General features: G+C 42.0%; 1 protein-coding gene across 1 annotated transcript; it reads left to right on the forward strand.

Moving 5' to 3' along the window:
* Nucleotides 1-1178: 1178 nt before the first annotated feature.
* LOC311227086 (UDP-N-acetylglucosamine--dolichyl-phosphate N-acetylglucosaminephosphotransferase-like) lies at nucleotides 1179-9250 on the forward strand. Its single transcript, XM_084312613.1, has 3 exons — nucleotides 1179-1407; nucleotides 1685-2408; nucleotides 5937-9250. Exons 1-3 carry the CDS (start codon nucleotides 1274-1276, stop codon nucleotides 6318-6320), a joined length of 1242 nt encoding a protein of 413 aa, XP_084168739.1. The 5' UTR covers nucleotides 1179-1273; the 3' UTR covers nucleotides 6321-9250.
* The last annotated feature ends 4811 nt before the right edge of the window (nucleotides 9251-14061 follow it).

Genomic DNA, 14061 nt, shown 5'->3' on the forward strand with positions numbered 1-14061 from the left:
AATGTCTGGTATGTTGCCCTCAAATAACTCCTGTCTTCTTTGTTCCTCGTCGGCTCTTCACACAATCTCCAGAACCAGTATGCGGCGGTACCAAGAGACAAGTGCTGCAGTAACTAGCATTCTATCCTTTTGTTCTCTGTTGATCAGTACTCCTATTTACCTAAACTGCTCTACGGTTGTTCCTAATAAAGAGGATACCCGAATTGTGAAGAACAAACCTACTCTCCGTCTCCTTATTGCCAACCACTATTGGAACTCTACACTTACCTGGTGCCATCATAACAGGAGACTGCAATTCGAAACTGGCCCCGGTAAATGTCCAAACCCCTACCCCCTCCAATGTGCAGTTTCTTCCCCCTCGAATGTATATATTTTATTTTATGATCTCTGTCTCTTAAACAGTGCTGTATATTTGTATATCTTGTATGTCATAAATGTCTGGATGTAACAGTACTGTATACAGTTGCAGTACTGTACTGCAGAACATGAGGTTCTGATATGATTTGATTAATATATCTACATTATTTTATCCCACTTTATGCTTAGCTCTGCTTGTTTTACACTGATTTGATGTATTATTTCTTACTGATGTAAAGCACTTTGAACTGCAATCCCCTGTATGAAAGGTGCTATACAAATAAAGTTATTATTATCATTATTATTATTATATCTGTATGTCATGAGTGTATGTCATAAATGTCATGAATTGAAAATGGGGCACCCTGATGTAAACTAGACGAAAGTCTTTCTCTGGTCTGCATCCCCTTAACAATTGTGTGTATTGAGCGGTACTGTATTGTACCCATTCTGCAATCTGTTAAATAAAGTTTTCAATCAATCAATCAATATAGCGTGTACTGTATTATTTATTATTATTATTACTATTATTATTATTATATCCCATAGGCTTCAATAGAACTGGCACCAAATGCTGCTGGTATTCTGACGTGTTGACCCGTCCTTTTTGTATAGATCCCTTGGTCAGAGACGAGAAGGAAGAACATAATAAATATACCTGGCTATAAATAACCTATAACCTGTAACCTATATCCAGCCTGGCTTGTTGTTACATGTCTAATCTGTAGGGGGCAGCAACACGCCGTGGCTCCGTCTAGCTACACGCTACACGAAAAAGAAGTCGTGACGTGTACAACAACAACAACCCACTGACTTTTGACAACAGACACAACAAACAGGGTCGCTGTAGCTACCTGCTACTTCCTGGTCATTTACAGGAAGAACTTGACCAGTGTGTTATTTTCATCATCAATATATGAATTTCAATGCTGAAAACATGTCACAGATACCAGTCCTGCCGCTGGCGACCAACTGTGTTCTGTCTGCACTCGGGTGTCTGGCCACACTGAAGCTCATCCCGGCCTTCAGAGACCACTTCATCTCGGCCAGGTAACTGTACATTTACATTTTACATTTGAGTCATTTAGCTGAACGCTTTTATCCAAAGCGACATACAAGTTCTGTACAAGTCAGCAGGAAGGGTACCACTCTTTCAACTGGGTAACAATGTTCATTGGTTATTCATCTGGTTATCAGCTGACCTGAAACCAGGTTGAGTTCAGGTTTTAGATTAACAAACATATTTAAACAGCGCTTATTCACTGTTTCAGTTCTTCTTAGTTGGCTGGTCCTAACCTTCCGGCGGTCGGTTGTCAATACAATACAGGTTGTACGGCGTGGACCTGAACAAAACATCCAAAAAGCAAGTGCCGGAATCCCAGGGCGTCATCAGCGGGACGGTGTTCCTCATCATCCTCTTCTGCTTCATCCCGGTGCCCTTCCTCGGCTGCCTGCTGGACAAGTGTGACGCCTTCCCCCACGGTGAGTTCGTCCAGCTGATCGGCGCGCTGCTGGCCATCTGCTGCATGATCTTCCTGGGCTTTGCCGACGACGTGCTGAACCTCCGCTGGAGACACAAGCTCCTGCTTCCCACCATAGCGTCCCTGCCCCTCCTCATGGTCTTCTTCACCAACTTCGGCAACACCGTCATCGTGGTGCCCAAGCCCGCACGGGTCCTCCTGGGCCTGCACCTGGACCTGGGCATCCTCTACTACGTCTACATGGGGATGCTGGCGGTGTTCTGCACCAACGCCATCAACATCCTGGCGGGCATCAACGGCCTGGAGTCGGGCCAGGCCCTGTTCATATCCGCCTCCATCATCATCTTCAACCTGCTGGAGCTGAGCGGCGACCACGGGGATGACCACGTCTTCTCCCTCTACCTGATGATACCGTTCTTCTTCACCACACTGGCGCTGTTCTACCACAATTGGTACCCCTCGTCCGTGTTCGTGGGGGACACATTCTGCTACTTCGCCGGGATGACCTTCGCCGTGGTGGGCATCCTGGGACACTTCAGCAAGACAATGCTGCTCTTCTTCATCCCTCAGGTCAGTGGTGACCTCTACTCTAGCCCCTTTTCGTGACTGATGCACAGAGTGAATCCACAGTCACTTCCTAGCCCATAGCCAACCAACCTAGATTTACCATGAAGGACTGGTTCTGCCCGAACCGTTCATTATACAAGTATCACAGAGTAGTCAAGTTAGACCGTGCTCTCAAGTTCTGACACTGGGTGCTGTAATCCCATAAAGTTGAGTATATCAAAAAGCAGGATAGCCGGACCAGCACTCTCAGGTTCAATGTTTTTAATGGCAGCCTGAATAGGAAACAGACATGTTTCGGACTATGTCCTTCTTCAGTGATATGGCTAGCAATGGAAATACATTCAAGATGGTAGTTATATACACCTGGCAGGTAATTACATGACACGGCAGGAAATGACATCACGACGCAGGTGTGCCTGTGCAATGTGACCAAAGGAATGACCTATCAAAGTAGAGTCCAATCATAAATCCACAAATTACACATATATAAATATATCTATATCAGAAACATATCTATATTATAAACAAAACAAAATTACCAGAAACTTGATATATAACATAACATGCCCTTAGTTTCTAGGGCTAATTGAGTCCCTTTACATATTTAATTAAATAGTTTCAAATTATACATCGAGCATCCTTGAGAAACATACCTCTTGTTAAGAAACAAACAACAACTTTATTAAACCAGAAATAATAATGTAGGTATAAGGAGGTTAGAGGAAACCGGTTAAAACGTTCTCTTCATTCATTCCTCTAGGTTCGATGCAATTGAACAGGTGGATATAATAACATTCACGTTGCAACAGCAACTTGTGTCTGTCTCCACCTCTCGCAGGCCTGAGTACTAACTCTAGTCCCATATATTTGAGATCGTTGGTGGTATGTTTACACTTGGAGAAATGTCGAGCTAGCGACGACTTGACATCTGAATTTCTCACAGCACATTTATGTTCACTGATTCTTGATTTAAAGGCTCTCGTTGTTTTGCCCACATAAGAAAAATTACAAGGACATTTTAGCAAATACACCAGATTAGACGAATTACACGTAATCCGTCCTTTGACAGGTATATTTTTCCCCGTTTTAGGGTGTGCGAAAAATTTACCTTAATCATGCCTTGGCACTGTACACAGGCTTGACAGGGAAAATTACTATCTGGGATATTAGACATAAAATGAGAAGGTTTCTTTAAGGACAAGTCAGTTTTGACTAGGAGATTAGATAGATTCGCTTGTCTCTTATAAAAATAGTTAGGCGAATGTTGAAACGCTGCCCCTATAAGAGGGTCGGACTGCAGAATATGCCAATATTTATTGACAATACTCCGTGTGTCTCTCGTGATAGGGCTGTAAGTAAACACATAAGATACTTTGTCTGTTTTATCTTCTTTCTTTCTGGGGGTGAACAACGTGGCCCTATCGATAAGTTTGGTTTTGTTCAGGGCTTTGAGTGTCAAATCGGCACTGTAGCCTCTTTCGTGGAAACTGCCACGGAGAACGTCTGCTTGTGCATTAAATCTGTCGTCAGTGTCACATATTCTCTTATAACGAAGAATTTGGCTATAAGGTAGACTATTCTTCAAGGCTGGGGTGTGATAACTGGAATAATGCAAGAACGAGTTACGGTCTGTCTCCTTTTTAAAAAGCTGTGTAATGAGATGCCATTAGGGGCTTTCTTGATCAGAACATCGAGGAAAGGTAAATTATGCATATCAAACTTCAATGTAAACTTTATCGTTTCTCTACAGGTGTTCAGGTACTCAAGGAAGGCTAAAAGATCAGATGATGAACCAGACCAAATAAAAAATTCGTCTAATCTGGTGTATTTGCTAAAATGTCCTTGTAATTTTTCTTATGTGGGCAAAACAACGAGAGCCTTTAAATCAAGAATCAGTTAACATAAATGTGCTGTGAGAAATTCAGATGTCAAGTCGTCGGTAGCTCTACATTTCTCCAAGTGTAAACATACCGTCAGCGATCTCAAATATATGGGACTAGAGTTAGTACTCAGGCCCGCGAGAGGTGGAGACGGACACAAGTTGCTGTTGCAACGTGAATGTTATTATATCCACCTGTTCAATTGCATCGAACCTAGAGGAATGAATGAAGAGAACGTTTTAACCCGTTTCCTCTAACCTCCTTATACCTACATTATTATTTCTGGTTTAATAAAGTTGTTGTTTGTTTCTTAACAAGAGGTATGTTTCTCAAGGATGCTCAATGTATAATTTGAAACTATTTAATTAAATATGTAAAGGGAGTGGGACTCAATTAGCCCTAGAAACTAAGGGCATGTTATGTTATATATCAAGTTTCTGGTCATTTTGTTTTGTTTTGTTTATAATATAGATATGTTCCTGATATAGATATATTTATATATATGTATAATTTGTGGATTTATGATTAGACTCTACTTTGATAGGTCATTCCTTTGGTCACATTGCACAGGCACACCTGCGTCGTGATGTCATTTCCTGCCGTGTCATGTAATTACCTGCCAGGTGTATATAACTACCATCTTGAATGTATTTCCATTGCTAGCCATATCACTGAACAAGTATCACAGAGAAATTTCAAAGGTACTCACAGTTGCACGAGGGTTTCGGACAGAGATCCGTGATGGTTTGAAAGCTTGGCGTTGCTAATAAACATTTAAAAAAAAAAATATATATAAACATGTAAACATCACAGAGGCAGCGTTTGCTTCTTCTCTTATTCTGCATTTGTGACATGCCTGGTGCACCCAGCATGCAACGCTGCCTCTGTGATGTTTACACGTTTATAAAAATTATTTAAAATGTTTATTAGCAATGCAGAGCTTTCAAACCATCACGTATCTCTGTCCGAAACCCTCGTGCAACTGTGAGAACCTTTGAAATGTCTCTGTGATACTTGTATAACAAACGGTTCGGGCAGAACCAGTCCTTCATGGTAAACCTAGGTTGGTTGGCTATGGGCTAGGAAGTGACTGTGGATTCACTCAGTGCATCACAGTCACGAAAGGGGCTATGGTGACCTCCTCCTTTGTAGATGTGCGTGTGGAACTGGCAGCTCCACCGCGATATAAAACAGGCCCACCACAAATAAGGTCTCCTATTGCACGCGTGGTGCCACCGACAGTGTGTCTGGGATACATGGCTCCTGACAAAACATCCACTTCAGGGCTTTCCCCAGGATATATACTTAATTACTTTCTCTCTCTCTTTTTTTTGCGAGGCAAAATAAATTGCCATATAGAAGGCCATTTGCTGTAATTTCCTGCAACTTAAAAACATAATTTCAATAAAATGGCAAACAAAAGTTCCAAATAAGTTATTTATATACTAGTTTAAGTACAGTGTGTATAAGCTGGCCCCAAGCTTTCACTGCAAAAATAAATAAATATATATATTTTTAAACACATGGTGGCGCTGACGCATTGTCATAGTGGCGCTGCCACACCTATACCATTGTTTGGGAAAGCCCTGAACTTGCCACCCAGGGATTAATTCATACAGTCTCTCTCCTCTCTCTCTCTCTCTCTCTCTAGGTGGTGAACTTCGTCTACTCCCTGCCTCAGCTGTTCCACGTCATCCCCTGTCCGAGACACCGGCTCCCCAGGCTGAACCCGGACACAGGCAAACTGGGGATGAGCTACTCTAAGTTCAAAAGGAGGGACCTCTCCAAACTGGGAGCCCTGGTCCTGAGAGGCGCGGAGCTACTGAGGGTGCTGGAGGTGCGGCGGGACGCAGATGAGGAGGACGACGGGTTCGTGGAGTGCAACAACATGACCTTAATCAACCTGGTGCTGATGGTGCGGGGCCCCACCCACGAGAGAGACCTCACGGCCACCATGCTGCTCCTGCAGGCCACGGGGAGCGTGCTGGCGTTCGGGATCCGCTATCACCTCGTCCGCCTGTTTTACGACGTCTAGAGTGACGAGAGAAGACTCACCGACTGACTTGAGATTGTTGTGAGGATATCGTCGTCATGGAGAAACTTTACTAGTGACCCTTCTGCCGTTTGATTATGATTATTATTGTTTTCTTATGTACAGTACACTGTGGTTTCAGAGGAGGGGGTTTGTTTGCGGAGCCTGCAAGACATTTATTGTAATTTCGAGAATTATTCTCAAGTTATAAATGAAAACGACATGTCTAGGCGCTGTGAACCAAATGTAAGCCTAGAATATTATGTTTTTTAACAAAATTGCAGGCCCTGCCTTGAAATAGTAACTTTTTCAGGAAGATTTGTAGCTTCAAACGGTGTTTCCGGTGATCCTCTTGAGGACAGTTTGTTTTATTCAGTTCTTTATACCTTAGAAATTATTAATTTATCTGACTGACAAAACTACATAGTGCACCTTTTTAAGATTACTTTACCTTGGGTCATGGAAAGGCTAATGGGATTTAAAGATTGGGATTTCCAAGCCTGGAAAAGTCATGGGAAATGGTACATAACCATAATATATCTGGATATGTCACAGAAATTGGTTTTATAAATGTCAACCTTTTAACCCTTTCACTACCACACTACAGAAGTTTAACCTTTCACTACCACACTACAGAGGGTTAACCGTCTGTAGTGTGGTAGTGAAAGGGTAAACCTTCTGCAGTGTGGTAGTGAAAGGGTTAAACACATGCTTGACTGCAGGATCCTCTTAACACTTTGGGTGCCGGGAAACGCTTAAACACGTCATTCCCGGCCATGCTCAAGTTGCCGAAGACGCTTTACAGCGTCTTTAATATCAATATTTCAAAAATCTGGGATCGGATTCATATGTCCCCTCCGCTGGCCTGAGATCCACCAGGAGGACCCACTGAGCTCTGGCGGTTCAGGAGCGCCATCTGGTGGCCGATCGGCGCAATCGCTTAACAGGAAGTGCCATAGAGGTTGTGCTGGACGGCCGTATTACTTACGGGCACTCGCTATAGGTCCCGGCATTCTAGCTCGTCACAATACACAGCGATCGATTGCCAATAACTCGATAAACAACATGATTTGGATGTATATACCATTATACAAGCTGGAGATGGACCGGGTAAATCTACATCCCATAATGATAAAATTTCTACTCTACGATGATCGCCCAACGGCGCGCGGAGACTGGGGTGAGTTTTAGCGTGTAAAGTTACCGTCTTCGATACTAACTGCTATTATCAACATTTGACCCACATTAGATGATTGGTATAACGCTGCCCACAGAATTATAAATGCCCCCTAGCCCATCCGGTCAACATCAGATGACGTGTAGTAACTTCTAGAAGTACGTCTAGTTGGAATTTTTTATATCGCGCTGATTGCCATAAAACTGTATTGCATCATCAATATAATGTATTTGGGGCTATAGATCACGTTCTGGAGAACGCTGCAGAAAGAGATGAAAACATACTTATACATTAGACCATACTTTACTATGAATATGTGAATGAAAAAGTTTAACGTTGCTACACAATGAACAATACATATAGGACTTTGAATGGGCCCTAATAATGGCAATGTAGCAATAGAATTTAAAAAGTTATAGCCCTGCAAAGAAGGGGACTTTCTCTATAGACAAATAGAGCCGGCAACCTACGGTTGATAATGAATTTAACCCATGGCAGCCAAAGTGTTAAGGGAATAATAACCCAAAATGTTTTCAGATTCATCTTTCAGAGGACATGACAAATCATGCTCAAACCAAATAAATTCATTTGTGTCAGAATGTTTACAGTTTTGGGGCTTAGTCAAGATTATGATGCACAACTGAACCCTGACACTGAAGAACCATATACTGTATGTCTGAAATTGTCTGTGCAGCCCATGTGTTTGTAGTTTTACAATCGATCCAAATCACTTGGGGAGTGTGAATGTGATACATCACCAGAAAGTACTCATCCTCTGCCGTCTTTAACTATGAATGGACACAATACTCTACCCCTTTAAACCTAAGCCTGACAGTCCACCTTGGTATGTAGTTGTTATTGCTGTGTAATTGTCAGAGAATGTGCTGTGAGTAAGTGCTTATCACCCTTTTTTTCAGAACTACTTCAGCTTTCAATATGTTATTGTTTTAACTTTACTGTATGTTTTGACTGTATCAAACCGTTTTACACAAGAAAAACAAATCGAATTGGATTTTTAGTGAAGTAGACACTGCAATTGAACATCAATTTAACTTTGCACATGTACATTTTGAACTTGGAACTATTATGCAACGGCAATGCCTTTTAGATGTATTCTTCTTAGGCTCATTTATGTCTAGGCGGAATTTGACCTTGGTGGTTGACCTTGAAGCAGGTAGAATTCTACCTGCGTTTACTTCCTCAATAACTCCTGCAGTTTTTGGATTACCGTAATAAGACATGTGAAGAAAGCTCAGCTCCTTGGCTTTCAGACGGTGCCAAGCTTTCTTCAATAGTGCAAATACTCAGTGACAGTAAAGAGAAGCAGCAGTGGTTAATGGGGCCCCAGGGGCTCGTAGGCTTAAGAGTTAACTTACCATCTTTAGATAATAACGTTTGCACACATTGTTCCTCGATAAACGCCAAGGGGACTTGTATGGTTCTTCGTCGGAGGTGGTACTCGCTTCAGCTTGTTGAATGTAATTACAAATGGAAGACTTGATGTTTTACTCTTGAAATGTGATCCTCACGTTAACAAATAATCTGCGCTCAGAATCTATCAGTATATGTTTACACTGTATGAGGAGTGGCTTGACCAGTGTGTAGTCTACAATCTGAAATAACAAACAAGTACATAAAAATAACCCAGATGGTCTATTTCAGTTCCATTACATCCTCGCCGCTGTGGAAAGCTCTTTGTAGTACACATATTCAACATTGGGTGTATCGTTTCCATTAGAAGGGATGTCAGGGTATCTGCAGGGTATTAAAAAAGTTTCATAATTCTATTACATTTCTTTTGCTAGTATGGTCGTAAAATTGGCAGATTTCCTGGATGTGCAGCGAAAATCCAATCAAAATCATATTTTGTTACTTTCATGTGACTGAAAACAATTCCTAAAAGTAAGCCTCCCTGACCCCTAATCTGTCACGTCACACCAATTTACAGCTGCAAGAATCAAGTGAGGTAGTTCATTTGAATGCAAAAACTCAAAACAACATTCCAAAAGTCAACAGTCAATGATTTCAGGCTAACATGTGTGGTTGTGTGCCAAGCTGTTTACATTCATTACATTACATTCATAATATCTTGTCTAGACAGTTTCCAACAGCAGAAATAACAGGGATAATACGGTCATATATATAATATATATATAAAAAGAGAACATAGTAAGTGAAAATGCACTATAGGCATCTCCATTAGCTATGAATGGAGTCGAGTTTCGCCCCTATGCTTTGAGTTAGGGCTGGGAGGTATACCCTGTATTAACACTTTCCGTGCCGGCCGCATTTTCCTATTTACCCCCTTGAATGCCGCCACCCACTTCAATGATAGAGCTATCATATTTGCGAACGCATAAACTACATCTTAAATGATGGCTATGTGTCTAATGTGGCCGTCGCTTATCAATGACTTGTTTGCAGTCAACATTGTCGAAACGGATTGTTTTTTTTTAATCTGTTCATTTCCGTTTTATACCATTTTGAAAAACCCTAGTTTCTTTCTACTGTAATACACAAAACACAGTCATTTTTCGGCCTATTTATGAATAGTTTTCAAATAAACGCTAGATTATCGATAGTATATGTGTACTTATGCACGCTATGAAAAATGTATTATCTTATTTCCTGATCACACGCACACACACACACATATGGCACACGCTGGTATATAGGTGAAAATAGCTCCGATTATCCCAATACTGGTCAAATAGATTCCTTACCTCAGATCAGATGTTCTCCAAAAGGATTATTCCAATTCCTGATCGCCATTCCAAATATCGATCGCGTTTATTGATCCAACGCTGGGTGCTCGAACATATTATTCCACGCTGTTCTGCGGGACCACAAAGACTGCAATCGGCTCCGGTGGATTAGAATGTGGATTCTGGACTGTTTTTTTCCCCATGCGTTTCATTCAATCCATTCCAAAGGGGTGCAGTACCATCCGGGAGACGATAGGGGGAGGTATTTTCCCAATGGAGCTCAGAGAGTTTGCAGTGGTAACGTGAGGCTAGATTGATGAAATATGAATGGAAATCGTGAATAAAAAAATAACGATTAGGCACTCAAAGGTTGGCATGAAATAACTAGATATCTCGTCCGTGGCACTCAAAATGTTAAGGTATCCCGTCATGGATCCAAGCAAAGGTATGGATCTTTGCTATACCGTCATCCATGATATATCTATAGCGTAATATATATATATAAATTAGGGCTGTCAAAATTAATGCTTTAACTTGAGATTAATTTAAATAATTTAAAGCATTAAAATAAATTAATCTAGATTAATCTATGGAGTGAAACATCTTCAACGTTCTGAACTTTCAGCAGTATATTCACCACGGATATAAGAAAGAGGTCTACAGTAGCTGAGTCAATGTTGATGGTTTTGTTGAACATTTGTATTTCACAGGAGAGAAACTGTATTCAAAGAAAGCTATTAAAATAGTCTTTCAATCTAAATATACTTTGTGTTGATTTTATATTAATTCCATGATTTTACTCAAGTAAATATCTGTTACAAGCTTCGGTCTTAAGTAGAAAAATGCAATTTTTAATCTAGATTAATTACAGAAAATTGAGATTAATTAGTTAAATTTGTTTTTATCTATTGACAGCACTAATATAAATACATCATAGTAGACTTATACTATATATAAACTATAGTACTCATACTAGTCTACCCATATAAACTTATGGCATGTACAATAGTGCTGTATATACATGTAAACAATTTTATATACATTTATATATATCCTTATCAGTCTGAATATACCAGATCCTTCTATATACCTACTTATACACCTGCGTATACCTGTATGATAGCATGCACAATAATGCTGTATATACCGCATATATATATTAACACTATGATCGCCGCGGACGAGTTTTCACGTCATTCGGAGCCATGCTCATTCTGCCGAAGACGCCGTAACTCGTCTTTGATGTCAATATTTCAAAAATCTGTCATCGAAATCATATTTCCTTTCTGGAGCCCTGAGATGTACTGGTGAGCTCCACTCAACTGTCTAACGGTTCGAGAGCGCCATCTGGTGGCCGATCGGCAGATCGGCCAAGAGGGAGGGGCGCGCCAAACAGGAAGTGCCCATCCATATGTGCTCCGGGCACTCGTGATCGGTAGCCGGACTCCATCTCAACACACTGGATGATCAATCGCTCGCCCTAACTCAATAAACAACGTTATTTGGACATATATAGTATTATACAACCTGGAAATGGTTCATCAGGATCAACATCCCATAATCGAAAACGGTCTACTCCACGCTGATCGTCCAACGGCGCGAGGAACATACGGTAAGATTCAGTGTTATTTTCTAACCTATTCCATATAAACTGCTATGATGAACATATGACCCACTCTGGATGAATCATCTAACGCTGCCCACGGAATTATAAACGATCCCCCACCCATCCGGTCATCATCAGATCATACGTAGATCATTCTAGAAGTACGTCCAGTTGAAATTTGTCATCTCGCGCCGATCGCTACCAAACTGTATTTCATCATCAATATAATGCATTTAGGGCTATAAATCACGTTCTGAAGAAAGCTGCAGAAAACGATAAAAACATACTTATACTTTAGACCATATTTTAGTATGAATATGTGAATGAAAAAGTTTAACGTTGCTACACCCTGAACAATACATATAGGACATTGAATGGGCCATAATAATGGCAATGTAGCAATAGAATTTAAAAAGTTATAGCCCTGCAAAGAAGGGGAACTTCTCCATAGACAAATAGAGCTGGCGAGGGATGGTAAATTATGAATTTAACGCATGGCGATCAAAGTGTTAAGGCTGTCAAAGTTAACGCGATATTAACGCGTTATCGCCCGATTCTATTAACGCCACTATTTTTTTTAACTCACGATTAACTTAACTTTTTACTAGACTTCACTCAGGTGTATTATTGATGCTCTCATTGATACTGTTGGAGCCAAAATGCCCTTCTGTTTATTTAGTTTTATTTTAACTCACGGTGCAGAGGTGTGGCATCATCAGTCACCATGGCAACCACCACAGGGGGTGGTTACCCATATATACTGATCAGTGGGTGACAAGCCCCAGGTGCGCAAGGGGAATAGCCAAAAAAAATTTGACCGTGTCTTGTCGTGTTCGTGTTGATGTGCCGTATAGGTCGGCGTTCAGTGTAATTAGGAAAAGAGTTTTTTGTATTATATTATTTGGTGGAAAAAAGGTCAATAAATGGATTGGCATATCGAAAATGATACGAGCACTCTGGACATTGAATTCTTTTTTTGATCCACTTTTTCTCCCATTTTCTATATTTTCTCCCATCCCAATTTCGTATCATCCAATTCAACCCTCCCCTGTCATGAACGCTGTTTCTTGCCTCCCACAAGCCGGCTGCAATGTGGACTAAGTCATACATAGCACAAGTCCCCTCCGGTACTTGAGGTAACAGCAGTCGCATCTTTTCACCTGCGCAGCTCGATCTCTCAGTGGCGAGGAGTAACGCGTGGGAGGCTCACGCTGCCCCCGACACTTCCTGATTCTACTGCGCAGGCGCACCAACCGACCTGTAGGAGACGCGGTCCACAACGCCCAATCCCCACCCTTCAGTTTCCCTCCCCGTAATACGGCCAATGTGTATTACTGCGGACGACCAGCTAAACTGAAAACAATGTGGAGAGCTGGATTCGAACACGCGAACCCAGCGTCTCCACATTGGTGGCGAGTGCCTTGCCCACTACACCACCTAGCCGCCCTGGACATTGAATTCTTCAAGCACACGTCTAACTCAAGCCAGCCCACTTGCCCCTAGCAGTAGGCTTATAGGTAAAAGGCTCTACATTAGTCAAAAACGAAGGCTCTTCGTTTGAAATGGACAATTGCCTTTGTTATTTATTGGAAGACGAGGATAATCGAGCCACGGCGCTCAAGATTCAACAGCTGATCAGCGAGACAGTGTTTTGATTTCTGAGGCCGCTGAAAGACACTAATTAGTGACGTTTGTTTGGTTCACCGTTTCGCTTGGAATTGCGCGGAACGTGGACAATCTGGACCAAGACGCGCCAGCACCGTCAGGACGAGCGGACGGATCAGGAGCTGCCCAGCACCGTCAAGGAGCGGATGGACCAGGAGGAGCTGCCCAGCACCGTCAAGGAGCGGACGGACCAGGAGGAGCTGCCCAGCACCGTCAAGGAGCGGACGGACCAGGAGGAGCTGCCCAGCATCGTCAAGGAGCGGACGGACCACCAGCTGCCCAGCACCGTTTGGACGAGCGGACGGACCAGGGAGCTGTCCTGCGCGCAAGCAGTTTATTGAATAGCGCTTGGACAAGGAGCGCTGTTTGAAGTTGAATAGCGCTCGGACAAGGAGCGCTGTTTGACTTTATTCTTTGAACTTCGAAAAGTCCCGACAGCGCTGCGCAACAAACAGGTATGTAGTGCGCTACTAGGTATACCTTATGGCCATATAAAAAATAAATGTGCACACAGGGTCACTTGAGAAAAACCAAAAAAGGGAAATTCTAATGCATTGGTGGTTTTATGGTTGCGCAACCCGTTCGTGTGTA

Source organism: Notolepis coatsorum (assembly GCF_963971535.1).
Source record: "Notolepis coatsorum genome assembly, chromosome: 4".
NCBI lineage: Eukaryota > Metazoa > Chordata > Actinopteri > Aulopiformes > Paralepididae > Notolepis > Notolepis coatsorum.